Source organism: Panthera leo, chromosome B2 (assembly GCF_018350215.1).
Source record: "Panthera leo isolate Ple1 chromosome B2, P.leo_Ple1_pat1.1, whole genome shotgun sequence".
Lineage (NCBI taxonomy): Eukaryota > Metazoa > Chordata > Mammalia > Carnivora > Felidae > Panthera > Panthera leo.
The window spans coordinates 143,993,668-144,012,074 of record NC_056683.1 but is presented as its reverse complement, the minus strand read 5'-3'; the positions used below and the strand labels follow the sequence as shown (position 1 = coordinate 144,012,074).

The 18,407-nt window shown below is 44.2% G+C and overlaps 1 protein-coding gene across 2 annotated transcripts in view; it reads left to right on the top strand.

The window, feature by feature from the left end:
• Positions 1–18,407, top strand: part of PRKN (parkin RBR E3 ubiquitin protein ligase) — a 1,339,251-nt gene that overhangs the window by 1,296,702 nt on the left and 24,142 nt on the right. For both annotated transcript variants that reach the window (XM_042940251.1, XM_042940250.1), the window contains exon 10: positions 4,363–4,446. In XM_042940251.1, coding sequence (XP_042796185.1) covers positions 4,363–4,446 — 84 coding nt within the window. The remainder of the gene's footprint in view (positions 1–4,362; positions 4,447–18,407) is intronic.

The following is an 18,407-nucleotide window of genomic DNA, read 5'->3' as shown; positions in this document are numbered from 1 at the left end:
ATTCACTTAGAAGGTATCTTCAGCAAATGTGAGGCCACAGTTAGTTAAGAGCAAATCCCTAGGTAAATTGCAGCTCCCTGCATATCGGTTAGAACAAGATTCATGTGTCCCAGGCGAGGGATATACAAAGTCAGCAGACTGAATGTGAAAGTGTTGGAGCCAGATCTGTCTTCTCAAGCTCTTTCTCTAGAAATTTCTGTGCCACTGGCAGTGTTTGAAGACTGTCCCAAAACATTATCTTGGGAGCATCTGCCCATGCCGGAGGTCCCCGACCTTCCTCTGTTTGTCATGCCCTTAGAGACTCAGTAGGTTTTCATGGTGTTCCTAGGCCAAAAGAAATGTGGTTTTGTGTATCAAATACTTAGGTCTAAGCAGTTTTGTGTATTAAATACTTAGATGCAAGTAACACAATAAGAATGAATGCCTTAGCAACTTCATAGCCATTTGAAAAGATAGTTCGCAGAAATTGAAAGAAAAACGATTTTTATTTCATTCTTAAATAACTGCATCTCCTGTAGCAAACAGATGTTCGTTCACATGCTACTTGTTTTTCTATCACAATAACCAAAAACCCATCTTTGCAAAGATATGTCATCAAACGAAGGAGAGCACAAGCCACGATAACATCATGAACTACCTTGCGTTAGCAGTTCACGTAGCATCCAACAGATAGTATCACTGTAATTTCCTCAAAGATGTAAAATTTCCCACTGCGCCCCTGAGAGCCTATTATGCCCCAGAGTACCTTGGTGCACACTTTGGGAACTGAGGGGTCTAAACATTTGTACAAGCTCCCGGTTGAAGTCTGAATAACATGATTAAAAACTTGAACATTTTGGGGCGCCTGGGTGGCTCAGTCGGTTGAGCGTCCGACTTCAGCTCAGGTCACTATCTCACAGTCCGTGAGTTCGAGCCCCGCGTCAGGCTCTGGGCCATCAGCCCAGAGCCTGCTTCCAATTCTGTGTCTCCCTCTCTCTCTGCCCCTCCCCCGTTCATGCTCTGTCTCTCTCTGTCTCAAAAATAAATAAATGTTAAAAAAAAATTAAAAAAAAAAAAAAACTTGAACATTTTCAAGATCAAACCAGACTTTCTAGATATTTCCCCATTTTGTATGAGACAGATTCAAGTTATTTACCTAGGAGGCCCCACTGCATGGTATCTCTAAATTTAAGTCATACTTTCTGCATAGAAGCAAATCAACAAGTACATTAGTGTTAAATTATCCCCAGCGTATTCTTGCAGCTTCTGCTTGCCTTTTGCCAGGCTGAAATGGCGAGGCCTTCATTTCTGCGTGCTCTTCCCTTTCTGTTATTTTTTTAGTCCATTCTTTGTAGTACCAGTGTGAAAGGGAATTTAATGTCTTTGTGTCAGGAAAGGCCTATTTATTCTGACAAACTGATCAACCTCCAGGGTGTTCCTCTACCATGAAACTGATTTTATATCTCATCCACTAGCTAATAAGATGTGAAGCGTTTTCCCTGTCACGCCGAGAGATCAGACTTGCTTCCATAGAAAACGGTGGGATGAAATCACACAGCAAAGCTCTTCTCGGTGACTGAAGCACGCAGTCTACGTTTTTTCAACATGAGCACGTAAGAGCAGAGCCATGGCTCTGAGGCAAACCCACAGATGAGCGGAGACATTAATAAAAAAAAAAAATGGTTTTAATCTGAAATGGAAGCCCTGAGATGCACTTCATTCGACGTTCCCTGGATCAGCTTTCGGTTCAGGGAAAATGAAAATGCCAGGAATTAAAACCTGATGGTATTGGCGAATTGCCTAAAGACATCCTGACATACAGCCCTCTCCCGCCAATCTGAATCTTTAAATAAAGTTTACATCCTACAAACTTGAGGTCAGGCTCTTTGCTGTGAGAAGAAGTAAGACTACAGTATCCTGAAATTGATGGATAGAAGGTAGATTGTATCGTATCTAAAGAGACCTTTTCCTTACAAAATACTTGCCTTTCTGGTTTGGTATGTGCTGAGATTAAGACGATTTTCAGACGAGGGGTTAAAACAAGAAATTGGATGTGGGGAAGGAGGGAAATCTGTTTCTGCGGTGAAGACAGCATGAAGGAAAATTGCCTTGGACGGGCTATTTTTGAGGCAAGGAGGGATGACGATGTACTCGGGCATAAAGCTGGACTTTCTGTATCCTGTTTGTGATTTTGTTTATCAGTTCACATCAGTCTTATCTGAAGCAAAATTGTGCCAACTTCCTGGCTCATGCTATAGAAGAGTCATTTGAGAACTTTAAGCATCCAGGACTTTCTTGAGTCCTCCAGATTCTCAGTGCCATTACTATATCAGTTATCGATTTTCCTATATTCTCTTTCCCCCCACAAGGCTGTAATTTGGGCAGTGTCCTGTAAAGCCAGCGTGTCTCTGTTCCACACGGGGTCACCTGGGCCAACTCATCCAGGGGCTGGAAGATCCCCTGGAAACATGGCTCAGACGTACGGCTGGCAAGTTGGTGCTGGCCGTCTGCACTCAGCCAATTCTCTTGGCCAAGGGCTTTGGTTCCTCTGTACATGAGCCTCTCATGAGCCACTCACATGAGAGGAAGCTTCCAGTTTCTTAAGGCCTGGGCCCAGAAAGCGGCACACCATCACTTCCACCATGTGCTATTGGTCAAGTAGTGAGCACATCCGTATCTAAGCAGAAGAGACATCAAACCCACCTCTCCATGGGAGGAATACCCGCTCATCCGGGGCCCATGCTATAAAATCACCACCACTGCCCACACACCATACTCATTAATCACACTGGTTCTCTTGTGAGACCTGTTTCTCTCCAGCGAGGTAGAGAATGTTGGCTGAAGGGAACCTGTTTTCTAGTAAAGCAACTCCTTCTTCAGCTGTGAAATGGGGTCAGGGAAAAGCAGTCCCTGGCCGTTATCTGTGTAACAGTTAGAACATCTTGTGTACCAGTTAGCACGTATTATCTCACCTACCTCTTCCAGTGATCAGAGGAGAGAGTTACCAGTGTTATCCTGGGTTTTCAAAGGATAACTGAGGCCCAGGTGACAAGGTGGCTTCCCAAGGTATCTTCATGGACAGGCGATGGGATGATGACTTCAATCCCGTGTGTCTGACTGCAGAGCCCACACCCTTAACTACAACCTCTGGAGCATGGCGGGTGACGGTGAAGTAGTTCTAGAAGGGTCTACTGATGCCAGATGCTAGCAGGACAGCCTCCTTTTCCAGCATTCACTTGCATAGCTTCCTTCCCTGCAGATGAACGGTAGAGGGCAGTTGGTTGGTCCCCAGATCTCGTCCATTCCCTGGAGCACTATCACCAGGTGAGGAGATCCTCTCCAGACTAAGCATTGGCTTCCTACAGCCACCATAACAAAGCACCCTGGTCTGGGGGCCTCAAACAACAAAAACTCTTGAAGAAAACTGTGAGAAACAGTCCTGCAGGTTAGAAGCCCCAGAACAAGCCCCTTGGTTTCTACTGAGGTCTCTCTCCTTGACTTGCAGATGGCCACATTCTCACTGTGTCCTTGTGTCTCTCAGCCCCTGTGTGTGTCTGTGTCCTAATCTCCTCTCATAAAGACCAGTCACGTAAGATGAGGGCCACTCTGATGACTTCATTTTACCTTACTTACCACTTCAAAGACCCTATTTCCAAATGCAATCACACCCCGAGGTCCTGGGTGTCAAGACTTCACCATATGAATTTTCAGGGGACATCATTTATTTCTTCTTTCCATTATAGGCTGTCATTGCAAAACCAAGTCCATTAATATGAACATAGAAATCCACTATGTATGTAAACAGATACCAGATGTGAAATTCTTTCTTTTTAAGTTTATTTATGTATTTTGAGAGAGAGAGAGAGAGAGAGAGGAGAGAGAGAGAGTGGGAACAAGCAGGGGAGGGGCAGAGAGAGAGGATCCCAAGCAGGCTCCGCGCTGTCAGCTCAGAGTCCGACGTGGGGCTGGAACTCACAAACCATGAGATCATGACCTGAGCCAAAACCAAGAGTCAGACACTCAACCAACTGAGCCATCCAGGCACCCCTAGATGTGAAATTCTTGAATAACTAACACCAAAAACACTTTACTACAGATATTTATCTGCATTGTTATCTTTTCTGCCAGACTGGAAACATCTCGAAGAAAGGAAACATGACTCATGCATCCTTGAAACCCTGCTATAGTGCTTGGAACATTGTTTAGTAAAGAATTAACAATACCATCAAAATATAACTTTGTTTCCTCTTTGCAAAAAGTGATCTGGCTCAGAAGCCATCACACACGTCAGAGGAATGAATCCAATGAGCTTGGAAAAGGGAAAACATGTTATGTCCAGATGCAGCCCACAAGCCTGTCCCTAACACATGTGTTCTTCTGCAGTTCGTCTTTTGCCGGGACTGTAAGGAAGCGTACCATGAAGGTGAATGCAGCACCCTGTTTGAAGCCTCAGGAGCAGTTTCTCAGGTACAGTGACCTCTTCCTGCCATAAAACAGGACTCAGGACATGGAGGAGAGAAAAGATCTGCTTCCTGAAGCCCAGGGAGGGTTTCAGTCTTTAAAAAAAAATAGTTTCAAACAGAGAGGTTGGCAAACCACAAGAGACTCTTAAATACAGAGAACAAACTGAGGGTTGATTGGGGGGGGGGGGGGGGGGGGGGGGGGGGGGGGGGGGGGGGAGGGGAGAGAGGGAAATGGGTGATGGGCATTGAGGAGGGCACTTGCTGGGATGAGCACTGGGAGCGATGAATCATGGGAATCTACCCCTGAAACCAAGAGCACACTGTATACACTGTATGTTAGCTAACTTGACAATAAATTACATTTAAAAAAAATTATAAGATAAGATAAGATAGGATAGGATATAAACCCCAAACCAGACTAAGTAGCCAACAACCATGGGATGTGGCTCTGGCTACTCCACCCTCAAAGTCCTTCCAGAACCATCCACCTCCTCAGGGTAGGGCTGTAGATGGCCATTGGGATATGTCCATACTTTCATAATAGTTTTTCCCTAGGGGTATATGGAATAGGGAAAAGGAAAATAGTGTGATGAGAGGAAACTTTAGAGGAACAAACAATTTAACAATTTCCAAATCAGATCAAGCAATATTAACCCTACATTTATATCTTTTTTTCAAAAATGTCTTGTTTAAAATCTTTGGTGAAACTATGATATGCATAGAAGTATTATATGATGCAAGAATATTACTGTTTTTTAGCAATATCATGAACTATGCTAAATTGTATTTCAGTCTTGATTAGGTAAAGAATGTGTTTACTGAGCCTTACTCTCCAATCTGCTATATCAGGCTTAGGGAAATGCAAATACATTTTTCTTTTATTTATTAATTATGATCAACCAAACCTTAGAGGAAAGGAATAAAATTTCAGCACAGTTGATGAATTTACTCATTATTTTTCTACTGATATAGATGTTAACAAGGTTTTAAACATTAAACGTATCCGGATAAATCTTTTAGTTACTTTATTGACAGGAACCTCAGAAACAGACATAGAAATTTCAGAACATTTCAATTCTACAGTAGAAAAATTTAAATATCTGAATGTTCTGGGGTACCTGGGTGGCTCAGTGGGTTAAGCGTCTGACTTCAGCTCAGGTCATGATCTCACAGTTCATGAGTTCGAGCCCTGCATCGATCGCATCGTGCACTCTGCTGTTACCACGTGACCCTGCTTCAGATCTTCTCTCCCTCTCTTTCTCTGCCCCTCCCCCACTTGCACTCTCTCTCGAAAACAATAAACATCAAAAAAATCATCAAAATATCTGAATATTCTAAAATCAGAGCATAAAGAAGTATATCTTTGTAAGGCATTATGTGGATTTATTTAGTAATATTAGCACAACCAAATAAACATAATTAGTGAACTCAGGTCTTCTTATCAGCTTCTAAAATGTTGGCTATGAGCCTATGGGGAGATTTAGATCTGAACTGCCATTTCTGCAACAGAGGCAGCAAATGCTCTTTCTGTTGATTTTATTTTAGCTCAGGGGCATTCAAATACCAGCTCACTGCATACAGATGTCAGGAATAATATTGATCCTGAGACTCCCCTGCCTCAGGACCATGGTAGCCCAGAAGAGCTAGCCTAGACTGAGGCTCTAAGAAATGGGTTTGGTCTAGCAACTTATATCCCTGGGCTCCTATGACCGCAAACATGCGCAAAGCCCTCTAAGAAGTGATACCTTAATGTCCCACTTATTGGAAAACAGTAGAAGTAGGGTGAAGAAGAGAACACATTAACCTATAGTTGTCCAAGTGCCAGACGCACTAGATAATTCCCTTCATTATTCATTCAAGAAGAACTAACCAACCTTGGTGTTAAAGATCGAGGTAGCCCTCCTCCCCCCCCCCCCCAAATTTTTAAACTATTAAAGCATTAATGTTCAACTCAGGAAAGTGGGAGAAAGAAAGTTAGAGCTGGGCTGAAGCATAGATGACCAGTACCTAGGGGCCTGTGTCTGCAAAGACCACCCATTAGCAAACATTAAGCCCAGCATTTGTATGCACCAGACATCCTGCTGGAAAACTGCAGATAAGTATCTCTTTTCAGTATATTGTGCAGATAAGCACATGAGGGAGTCATAGGGGAGACTTACAGAAAAATATATAATAATAGTAATGTGCTACAACAAAGTTCAGGAAATCTTTAGCTTTGCATAACACTTCCCCAGAAAAGTCATAGAAGGTGGGTAAGAGTGTCAAAAGGACAGTGGGAGAAGGATGATAAAGAACATTCCAGCAAAAACACTGCATGGACAAAGATACGGAGGCAAAAATTTTATCTGGTGCACAGATATTTCATAGATGTTTGCTGAATGACTGTGGCTTCTAAAAAGAAAAATGCATTCTTTCATTTATTCAACGAATATGTATTAAACACCTATAATCCGTTAGACTTCATGCTAGGCTCTGGAGATAAAGTACCTGCTGTCACAGAGGTGAGATTGTTGGCTGCACCAACAGTCATTATAACAGGAATTCAGAAGAAGAATCATTAATTTAGGACAGAGATGTGCAGGGAAGAATCCAAGAAGAGGTGGCCCTGAAATAAGACGTCCCTGAAATGAGGCTCCTCCCTGCCTTGTTCGCACTCCCAGGCAAACCTCATATTCCCCTTATTTGAAAGCAAAGCAAACTGCCCAACCAAACTGGAAGAGCCTGTCCGTCCACTGTTGTCTGAGAACAGAAGGCAACTGCTTGGGGGTTTGCTGCCCTTTTTCCATACGTCCGATTTATTCAGGTCCTACAGGAAAGAGAATTCAGCTCAGATGGGCACATGAAGAGACTTTAACTGAGAGGTCATGGATGGCCTAAGAGGTGGGGAAAGGTCACAAGAGCCGCCAACAATGTGGAGGGCCTCAAAGTGCAGCATCAGTGAGGAGCCATGAGCCCCTAACTCTGAAGGGACAAGAGGAGGGAATGGTGTCACACAGGAAATAATCCTGCGAGCTGGAGCCACGGAGGCGGGGCCTCTTGGCAGGAGGTGTAATCACAGAGGGTCCAGCATTGACAGAGGTGGGCCGCCAGCAGGAAGGGAATGAAGGGACATCTCCATTTCTCTCTCCCGTCCTCTGATCTCTTGCTAATGTCTCCCATTGGCCACACCCAACCGAAAGTCAGCCTCGAGGGGTCCGAGGGACACAGCCTGTCCGAATGAGCCAGCCTTCCAGGTGCAGAAGAGGGGAGGGGAAAGAATGCAGAATGACCCGTGTATTCCTATGATCTGATTTACCACGTCTCCAAAACCTCTCGATTTCAATCGTAGCTCCTCCTGGGCCTGGAAAGAAATGAACCAAATGAACTATTTCATCAAACTAAAAGACCCAATTCCATTCACTAAGAGAAAAGAGGACTTCTATTCTAGTAGGGCCAGCTTGTTTTCTGTTCCTGTATTTCGCTCAAATGGGAGTGATCTCCAGGTGGGTCACCTCTGCAATTCCACAGACACGAAATCTTTGAAAGAGGACACGCTACACATCCAACCACAGAAATCTAATTGCAGCTCCCTTCTTGGGACTGAAGGCCTTGGATGCAGCCTCATGGATAAAGTCTGCTAATACAAACAAAATACTCTCATTAACCCTCTTCACATTTCCTTCTGGTTCAATTCGCTTGTAAGGTGTTTCCTTTCAGCATTTGTGGCCACTGTCCACTGCTCTCCCTTGAAAGCTGAGTGGTTTCTGGACTTTGATATTACATTACCCAGCCAGGCAAGCCCATGTCTCCCGGGGCCCAGTCAGGCTTTTTCCATCAGTTGGGCTGCTTGACCCTAAACTTAATGCACTTTTTGATTAATGTAATAATTTTTTTTAAAGCAAACTCAAAAATTGGTTTTAAATTGGTTTTAAAATATTGAACACACTTTAGGTCAAAACTGCTGGGCATTTGGGAAATCAGTGACAGAAGATCGATCCGTCACAAGCTAATGAGAGTCCAGTCCCATTTGCTTTTCCTTGTTCTTGCCTGGTTGTTCTCCTCCCCATGCTCCGTCCCCTTCCACAAATTCCCTCTGGAGGCTTTCTAATAAGTAAACACTTGCTCTTGCAAACCACAGAAATCGATTCATTCCCCCCAGTGGTTCTAAGTAGTAGATGTTACTCTCCCTATTCAACAGGAAGGCAAACTGAGATTTCTAGATTTTTAATGGCATTATCCAAAGACACAAAGGAAATCATTTTCAGTGGCATCACCTGATCAAAATGGTTCAGGAACAGTGAGCACTCTTTCTGAGTCATAAATCTACAGTGTCTAAAGGGAGTGTGCCCATCCCTTCCTGCCAAGCTCCTACTCAACCTTCAAGACCCAGATCACACATCACCTGCTGCGTGAACCCATCTGCCCACCCTACAACCTCCTTGAAGCTTTCAGACAACTGTACATACTTCTGTTACACATTCATCACACTGAAATATTGTTTCCCTGTCTCTTCGCTAAAATTATGAGCTTTGCTAATGCAAGGTTTGTACCTATTTTTTTAGCTCCAGTGCCTAGGATGCCTACGATATAGTAGGTACTCATTAAGTGCTTGTTGCAAGAATGACAACTCCTTCCTTCATCCCCAACCCTCCCTTCTCACCATGAAGCTGGGCAAGCACTCTACAAGAATGAGTGGAGAGGAGTCATCCAAGATGGTGACATAGGAGGATCCTGAGCTCCCAACCCCCATAGATGCATCAAACCTGGAGTAATGCCCTCTGAAAAAGATCTAGAAACTGGCCAAGTGACTCCTGTCTATCAGATGAATGAGAAAATACCCACATCAAAACGGGGAGGCTGAGACACACTCTTGTCATGAACCCCACTACTGGCACTGTGCCATTCAGGATGAAAGCCCCCACCCCCTGCTTCTCGCAGAGTAGCAAAGGGTTTTGACCCCACATCTAGCACCCCCACTGTTAAGACTGGGTGCCAAACACCTGGCTCTGCAGCCAACAAGGCTGATAATAATGAGACCCACAAGAGACTATAGCAAACACAGAAGCAATTCCTACAGGGGCACACCACAAGCATCACATCTATCCCCACAAGACTCAGCACAGAGGGAGGCAAAACTGCCCACCCTTTCCGTGAAGGAGGTTTGCCTGCATACTTTGAAAGCTGCTGTCTCTGGACCAGGCTTCTAATTTAGCAGGCACTAGCAGTTGGCTGCATTCCTCCCCAAAGACCAGGGAAGCAAGAGGACACCTCTCTCACCTTCTCCCTCGCATCCACCACAAGGCACCTGTGTCCTCTTGGAAGGAGCTTGTGAGCACATCTGCACCCTGACTTTCATGGCCCAAGGGATGGGGCTCCGATCCCTGGCTCTGAGAGCCAAAGAGACTTCCATTCAGGAGTCCCACAGGACTATAGCAAACAAAGAAGCCCTTCTTAGCTGGCTATCCCCCCAGAGCCCAGCACAGAGGAAGCAGGCAAAAAACACTGTCTCCCATCTTTCCCTGAAAGGGATTTATCAAAATACTTTAAAAGTTGCCACCCAAGAGCCAGGCTTCTATTTTAGCAGGCATCTAAGGACTGGCTGCACTCTTCCCCAGAGACAAGGGAAGCCAGCAGATGCCTTTCCCACCCTCTCCCTTCAGCCTGCTCCAATAATAGAACCAAGTTGCCAGTAACTCTCTGGAAGGAGCTTGTACATACATCTGGCACCCCAGTTTTTACAGCTTCCACCTGAAAGATGGGCACTTAGATTTATCGCCTGGCTTCAATAGCCAAGGGAGTTTGCATTCACAATTCCTACAAGACTATAGCAAACAAAGAAATAGTTTGTAACAGGTGCAGGAGCACCACCACCACTCTGTGGCTGTATACCTGGGCTCAACGTGGAAGGAGCAAGCAAAAACATTCATCTCCCAGATTCTCCCTGGAAAGGGACTTAACTAACTACCTACTTTCCCATCTGCTGCCTGAGGGTCCCACTTCTAATCAGCCTGCATCTAGATGCCGAATGCTGTCCTCCCCTTCGGTATCCTGACAGGTCTCGACATAGCCTCAACTACTGGAAGCTGCTAAGAACAAAGAAGGAGACCTGGACAATCACAAAAACTTCAGAGACAGCTAGGAGCTTGGGCCGAGTTAATTGGTGAGGCTCATCTCCTGCATGAGAACTCTGTTAAGACTGGGAGAGGTGGCTGTTGAATGCACAAAAACCAACACAGAGAATCAAGGAAAATAAATGGAGGAATATGTTCCAAACAAAAGAACAAGGTAAATCTCCAGAAACAAATCTTAGTGAAACAGAGATAAGTGATTTAGCTGATAAAGAGTTCAAAATAACAGTCATGAAGATGCTCACCAAGGTCAAGAGATCAAAGCATGAACAAAACAGAATTCCAACAGAGATAAAATATAAGAAAGTACCAAACAGAAGTCACAGAACTGAAGAATACAATAACTGACCTGAAAAATACACTAGACAGATTCAACAGCAGGCTAGATGAAGTGGAAGAAAGTCAGTAAGCTCAAAGACAGGCCAGTGGAACTCATCCAATCAGGGCAGCAAAAAGAAAAAAGAATTTTAAAAATGAAGATAGCATGAAGGACTTATGGGACACTATCAAGGAGACCAATATCCAAATTATAGGGGTCCAAGGAGAAGAAGAGAGAAAGAGTCAGAACGCTTATACAAAAAAATAATAGCTGAAAACCTCTCTAACCTGGGGCAAGAAACAGACATCCAAAACCAAGAAGTCCAAAATGTACTAAATAAGATCTAAAGATATCCACATAGAGACACATTGTAATTAAATTGTCAAAAGTTAAAGACAAGAAGAGAATTTTAAGAGCAGCAAGAGAAAAGCAACTTGTTATGTACAAGGGAATTCCCATAGGACTGTCAGCAGATTTTTCAGCAGAAACTGCCAGCCAGAAGGGAGTGAAGTGATATATTCAAAGTACTGAAAGAAAAAAACTGCCACCCAAGAATTCTCTACATAGCAAAGTTGTCCTTTATAATGGAAGGAGAGAGATGCTTGGGTGGCACAGTCATTTAAGCATCCTCCTCTTGATTTCAGCTCAAGTCATGATCTCACAGTTTATGAGTTCAAGCCCCACATCGGGCTCTACACTGCCCTTCTCCCACTTGTTCTCTCTAAATAAATAAGTACATAAATACATAAATACATACATACATACATACATACATAAACAAACTTTTAAAAAAATTAAAATAAAATAAAAAGAATTGAAAGAGAGGTAGAGTTTTCCAGACAAACAAAAGCTGTAGAAGTTCATGACTATGAGACCAATCTTAGAAAAAATATTAAAGGGAGTTCTTCAAGCTGAAATGAAAAGCCTACATCAAGAAACAACAACAATCTCAAATAAACAATCTAACTTTACACATTAAGGAGCTAGAAAAGTACAAGCAAACTAAGCCTGGGGTGCCTGGGTGGCTCTTAACTAGAGTCTGACTTTGGCTCAGGTCATTATCTCATGGCTCGTGAGTTCAAGCCCCACTGAGCTGACAGCTTAGAGCCTGGAGCCTGCTTCAGATTCTGTCTCCCCTTCTCTCTGCCCCTCCCCTGCTCACTCGCTTACTCTGTCTCTCTCTCTCAAAAATAAATAATAAAAATTTTTTTAATTAAAAAAAAACTGAACCCAATGAGAGTGGAGAAAAGGAAATAATAAAGATCAAAATAAATGACATATAGACTAAAAAGATAATAGAAACCATTAAAATTAAAAGCTGGGTTGTTTTTTAAAAGATAATTAAATTGGCAAGCCTTTACTAGGATTAGCAAGAAATAAAGTTCTCAAATAAAATCAGAAGAGAGACAAGACATTACAACTGATCCCATAGGAATACAAAGGATCATGGAACTACTATGCACAACTATACACGAACAAATCAGACAATCTAGAAGAAACGGAGAAAAAAACATACAACCTACCAAGACTGAATCATGAAGAAACAGAAAATCTGAACAGACCAATTACAAGAAAGAAGATTGAATTAGTGATCAAAAACCTCCCAACAAACAAAAGTCCAAGATCAGATGGCTTCAGTGGCAACTTCTAACAAACATTTGAAGAATTAACACCAATTATTCTCAAACACTTCCAAAAAATAGAAAAGAAATACTTTCAAATTCATTTTACAAGGTCAGCATTATCCTATGCCAAATCCAGACAAGGACATTATAAGAAAAGAAAATTATAGACCAATATCCCTGATGAGCACAGATCCATAAATCCTCAACAAAATATTAGCAAATTCAATTCCACAATGTATTAAAAGGATCCTATACTATTGTCAAGTAGATTTATTCCAGGAATGCAAGTATGGTTCAACATCCACCAATCAATAGAATGCGACACATTAACAACGAAGGATAAATATCATATGATCATCTCAATAGATGCAGAAAAAGCATTTGACAAAATTTAACATCCATCCCTGATTAAAAACTCTCAATGAACTGTGTATAGAGAGAACGGACTTCAACATAATAAAGGCCATATATGACAAACTCACAGCTAATCGTATGCAATGGTGAAAAGCTGAAAGTTCTTTTTCTAAGATCAGGGACATGATAAGGATGCCCATCGCTTTTATTCAGCCTAGTACCGGAAGTCCTATCCAGAGCAATTAACCAAGAAAAATAAATAAAAGGCATCCAAATAGGAAAGGAAGAAGTAGCATCTCTATGTGCAGATGGCATGACACTATATACAGAAAATCCTAAAGATTGTGCCAAAAAGCTGTTAGAACTAACAATTTCAGCCAAGTTGCAGGATATAAAATCAACATGCAAGAATCAGACATACAAATGGCCAAAAAGTGCATGAAAAGTTGCTCAACATCATTAATCATCAGGGAAATGCAGATCAAAACCACAACGAGAGACCACTGCACACCTGTTAGGAGGGCTAGTCTCAAAAAGACAGAACACAAGAAGTGCCAGGGAGGACATGAAGGAAAGGAAACCCTTGCCGGTGGGAATGTAAACTGGCATAACCACCATGTAAAGCAGAATAGAGGTTCCCCAGGCAATTAAAATGAGGACCACTGTATGATCCAGCATTTTCACTTCTGAGTATATATTCAAAGGATATAAAGTCAACATCTCAAAGAGATATCTGCACTCTCGTGTTCCTAGCAGCACTATTCACAATAGCCAAGATTATGGAAACAAGCTAAGTGTCTGTCAACAGATAAAAGGATATATGTGGAATGTTACTCAGCCTTTAAAAAAGAAGGCAAGTCTGTCATTGACAACAATGTGGATGAAACTGGAGGGCGTTATGCTAAGTGAAATAAGCCAGACAAAGACAAATACTTCATGGTATCACATGTATGTGGAATCAAAAAAAAATGTCAAACTCATAGAAACAGAGAGTAGAAAAGTGATTGTCAGGGAAACATAAGATACAAACTTCCAACTATAAGATGAATAAGGACTAATGATCTCATGTATAACCTGGTGACTATCATTGACAGCGCTGTATTTTGTAGCTGAAATTTGCCAAGCGAATAGAACTAAAGTTTTCTCTCTCTCTCTCTCTTTCTTTCTCTCATACACACACACACACACACACATACACACACACACACAGCACTGTGTGAGGTCATAGATGTGTTAACTCAATGCAGACAATGCTTGCCCGATGTATGATCTATCACATCGTCACGTTGTATACTTTAAATATCTTACAGTCTGGTTTTTCTATCATACCTCAATAAAGCTGAAAAGAGAACCACTATGTAGATAAATTTTCAGATGGAAAATATTTTTCATAGCAAAATCTGACACACTCATGTCTTTTCAAAGGCAAAAAAATTCTAGCTACTTTCTTTCATAATTAGGAAAAAGTTAGGAAATCAGGAAAAAAGCTTACTCTAAAATGCTCAATGAAGTTTGTTTTATATAATAAAACAAAACAAATCATTTAAAATTTTTAAAAAGAATGGGCAGTAACTTCAGGGTTGGCTTTTGTCCTGGCCATCTTTTGAATTGTAAGAGAAAATAAGATTGCCCACAGCAAACCACACTGTTCCCTCCATCTACCTCCTAAATTAGAAGAATAAACCTCCAATTTGCCTGGGATAAAAATAATAATGTACACTCGTATAGTACTTATTTACAAAGCACTTCCTTTTTTTATTTAAAATGTTTTAATGTTTATTTATTTTTGAGAGAGAGAGAAACAGAGCACAAGCAGGGGAGGGGCAGGGAGAGAGGGAGACGCAGAGTCCGAAGCAGGCTCCGGGCTCTGAGCTATCAGCACAAAGCCCAATGCGGGGCTAGAACCCATGAATGGTGAGATCATGACCTGAGCTGAAGTCGGACACTGATCCAACCGAGCCACCCAGACGCCCCTACAAAGCACTTTCAAATACACCATCTCATTTCGAGCCTCTTGACAACATTATACCACATACTTAGATCATAGGCAAGGTACAGGGAGGGAGACAGAGACACCCAGGGTCATAGAGTTGACAATCAATAGTTCTAACTGGTGTCACACTGCATGTTGAAAAGGGGATATGTGTAGGCTATTGTTGGCTTGTGAAATATTATACCAAGGTGGCACTCATAATAGTATACATTAGATTAGATTCATGGACTTTCCCATGTGTTGACAAGGATGAAGACACATTTTACTTCTCTTCTAGTTTTCCTTTAAAACAAATACAGCAAGAAAAAATCACATTAAAACAACTCTCTGCAAACACAATTGCACCTAGCCTATGTCGGAGGAGGGGAGGGAGGGGGGTGGTCTGTGCAAAATTGGAAGCACATGGCTCCAGCCAATTTGGCCAAGTAGAAATGGGGGACCAACATTACCAGATTTTCCAAATTGATTAATTTTTCGGTAGTTTGAAACTCATGTGTTTATGTTAAATATCCTTATTTTTAAGTGTTGAGAGCTAACTCCATAAAAATTAAACACATCTATCTAGGGTAGAATTTTGTCTCCAACCTTTGTGTTACACCTGTTACGTGACTTGGAATTTTATTTTGGCTGTCTTAATTCCTCATAATCAATAAAAACGAGAAAAAAGAGGGATATCCAGTAAATACTTATATAAAATCTACTCTGTACCATTAAGACTACAGGTATTTTGGATACAGCATTAAACAAAATAGAGCAACCCCCAATCTTATGCAGTTTATACTCTAGTGACATAAAAAAACTAACAATTAAAATATCGTATGCTGAGAGGCAGAATCGGGAAGTTGGGGATGCTGTAACGTTTAGTCTTCTGAGACGTTCAAGGAATTGGTCACAGGAAGAAATGAAATCTGAGACGGAAAAGACGAGCTGGGGCGATCCTTCAGAGTTGCTCTGCATCCCAGAGGGGCCAGGCTTTCGCACCCCTTTCGTCCCCAATGGTCCAGGCCCCTAGTTTCATACCATACTAAAGCCACAACTACCGAACTTGACCGTTTGCTATCGAAAGGATTGCTGCTTAGACCAGCCCCACAGGTCAGGAGTGTGCCAGGGAGCTTTTTTCCAAATGGTGCATTACTTTCGGCTGCAGGGCCCTAGATGCCATCACTGTGAATCACTGTGATTGCAATAAACGCGTGATGTCTTTTCCCGCCACAGAAACCTTGCATACCCTGGCTCCGTGGCAGAGACTGTTTGCATAGCCCTTTGCAGCTCTGGACCCCCTCCAAGCGGCCAGTGCTCATCTGCCACCAGTAGGCCTCCTTTGTGGCCACCACCTGGTGGGTCTCTACCTCCACCACCTCCCCGCCCCCCATTTTAGAATTTGTGTTCTAGGACCACTCCTCGTACCAACTGTCATAGGTCAGGTTCCCGGGGAAAGAGTCCCCGAGACTTGCACCCAGAAGGGACTTGGGAAGCACTGTCAGGAACAGCCCCTTAGGAGAAAAAGAGGGGGTGTTTGAGGTAGGGTCCGTGGACCTTGGCAACGAGAGAAGCAACAGTTCTGGTCAATGCCTGGATTTCTAACTTGGGCGGAGGGTGGTGCCCTTACCTGGAGGAGGAAACACTGGAGGAAGAGCAGAGAGTGTGCAGGGACAGAGACCTCACTTTGGACGTCTGAGCACAGGTGAACAGCCCGCCAAGGAACGGATGCATAGAGCGCCTTAGAGCGGATGCGGAGGAGGGAGCCAAGGATAAGCCACAAGATTAATAGTGTCCAGTCGCTGGCCCCCCAGCCACGATCCCTACCCCAGCCCCCTAGGGTTTACAGCCAGGGGCTGGGAGGGGGCCTCCCTGTGGTGGAGAATGAGACAAGGAGGCTCTGGAGAGGCTGGAGTCCTGGATATATTTTGCCTCTGTTTCTCATCGCCCACATCTCTCGGCCATTTACTACTTCTGCACAAGTGCCGCCCCAGAACTGGGAACCGGATGAAACTTACTCTCCCCGAGGTGCAGGCCCCGGTCATTTAGGAGTGTAGTTCGGAATCACGTGTTGGTTTAGGCAAAACAGCTTGATTGATCACCACCTCCCTGAAGCCCTAGGGTCTGGACGTACAGCCTCATGGCCTCGCGGATGCGAATGGCCTCGCGGACGCGAACGGCTGGGATGCATCTGCGGTCTATGCAGGTGCGTCCCAGCGTGTCACTCCTGGAAAGTTGCTGAGGAGGGGCCTTCCCCTCCCCCAGCCCTCGGTAGCCCATTTCCCCAGTGCTCAGCACGTGAAAGATAGGCTCTGGGGGAGCGGGGCTGGTACACTGAAGAACGGGCTCCGGTTTTCTCCATTCCCAGGCAAGTCACCCAAATTCTAACAGCATTTTTTCCTCATCTGCCACATGGGGCCAGCAAGCTCTACTGCGCTATAAATAATGAAATGAGAATGTATGTGAATCATTTTATAAGCTGTAAAGTACTACAAAATGGTCAAACTTGGGCTTTGGGTATTTTTAAGGCTGAATGCTAAAAATACCAGGCGTTACAGAGAAAGAAAATGAAAGACAACACCAGAGGCCAAATGAAGGCATGCGTGCACACACCCGCACATGCACGCACACAGCCACACATGCATGCACACACAAGCACATGCACACACACCCACACCTGCGTGCACGCACACACCCACACATGCATGCACACAACCATGCATGCATGCACACACCTGCATGCACACACACACACACACACACACACACACTCTCTGACACGACTGGGAAGCAGACCCTTACCACACAGACCATGTCCCTGTCTCTCCAAGGACCCTCCTGTCCTCCAGACTCTTTCCTTCTCCTCTGGGGCTGTCACTGTAGGAAGAGCTCACACTGAGCCCAGATGCAGCACTTCCTGGGGCTCAGCCCCTCCCATGGGGCCTCTCCCCTCCTCTCCAGAAGCCGCCCCAGCCCCCCCCCCCCCCCCCCCCCCCCCGCCCCGAGAGTCCCTTCCCGCCTGGTGTCGACACTGGGGGACACAATTCTCCAGGCTACCTGAGCTCTCATACCCCAGCCCCAGCCAGACAGCTGCCCGGAGTCCCCGACCTTCCCCAGGCTCTGGAGCACCTCCGGGAGCAGGGCAGGCTCACCTGAACAGGGGGCTACCTCTAGGGTGCTGGATCCGGGAGGGGCTGGGATGGAATCCTGGCCAGTTTGCTAGAAAAGGGCCAAATGTAAACTCTTCACCCTCATTTGCAAGCCTGCATCTCGTGTGACAGAAACTCACACATGCACACATCCCATGTACTCACCACACACCCCCACGTGCACATCCCACACACACATCCACCGCACGACACCCCAGCCCCCTAAACACACTACGCATGCATCAGACTCCCGACATACACACCTCGCACCCCCACACTCACCCACACACACCCCCACATACCCATATACCACACGCCGCCCCCACCCCCCCACACACACAACGCATCCCACATATGCCACACGCCCCACATACACCATGCACCCCACAGACCCACACACCCCAGAGACTATTTTATCTCCACCCAGGAGAACAAGCCC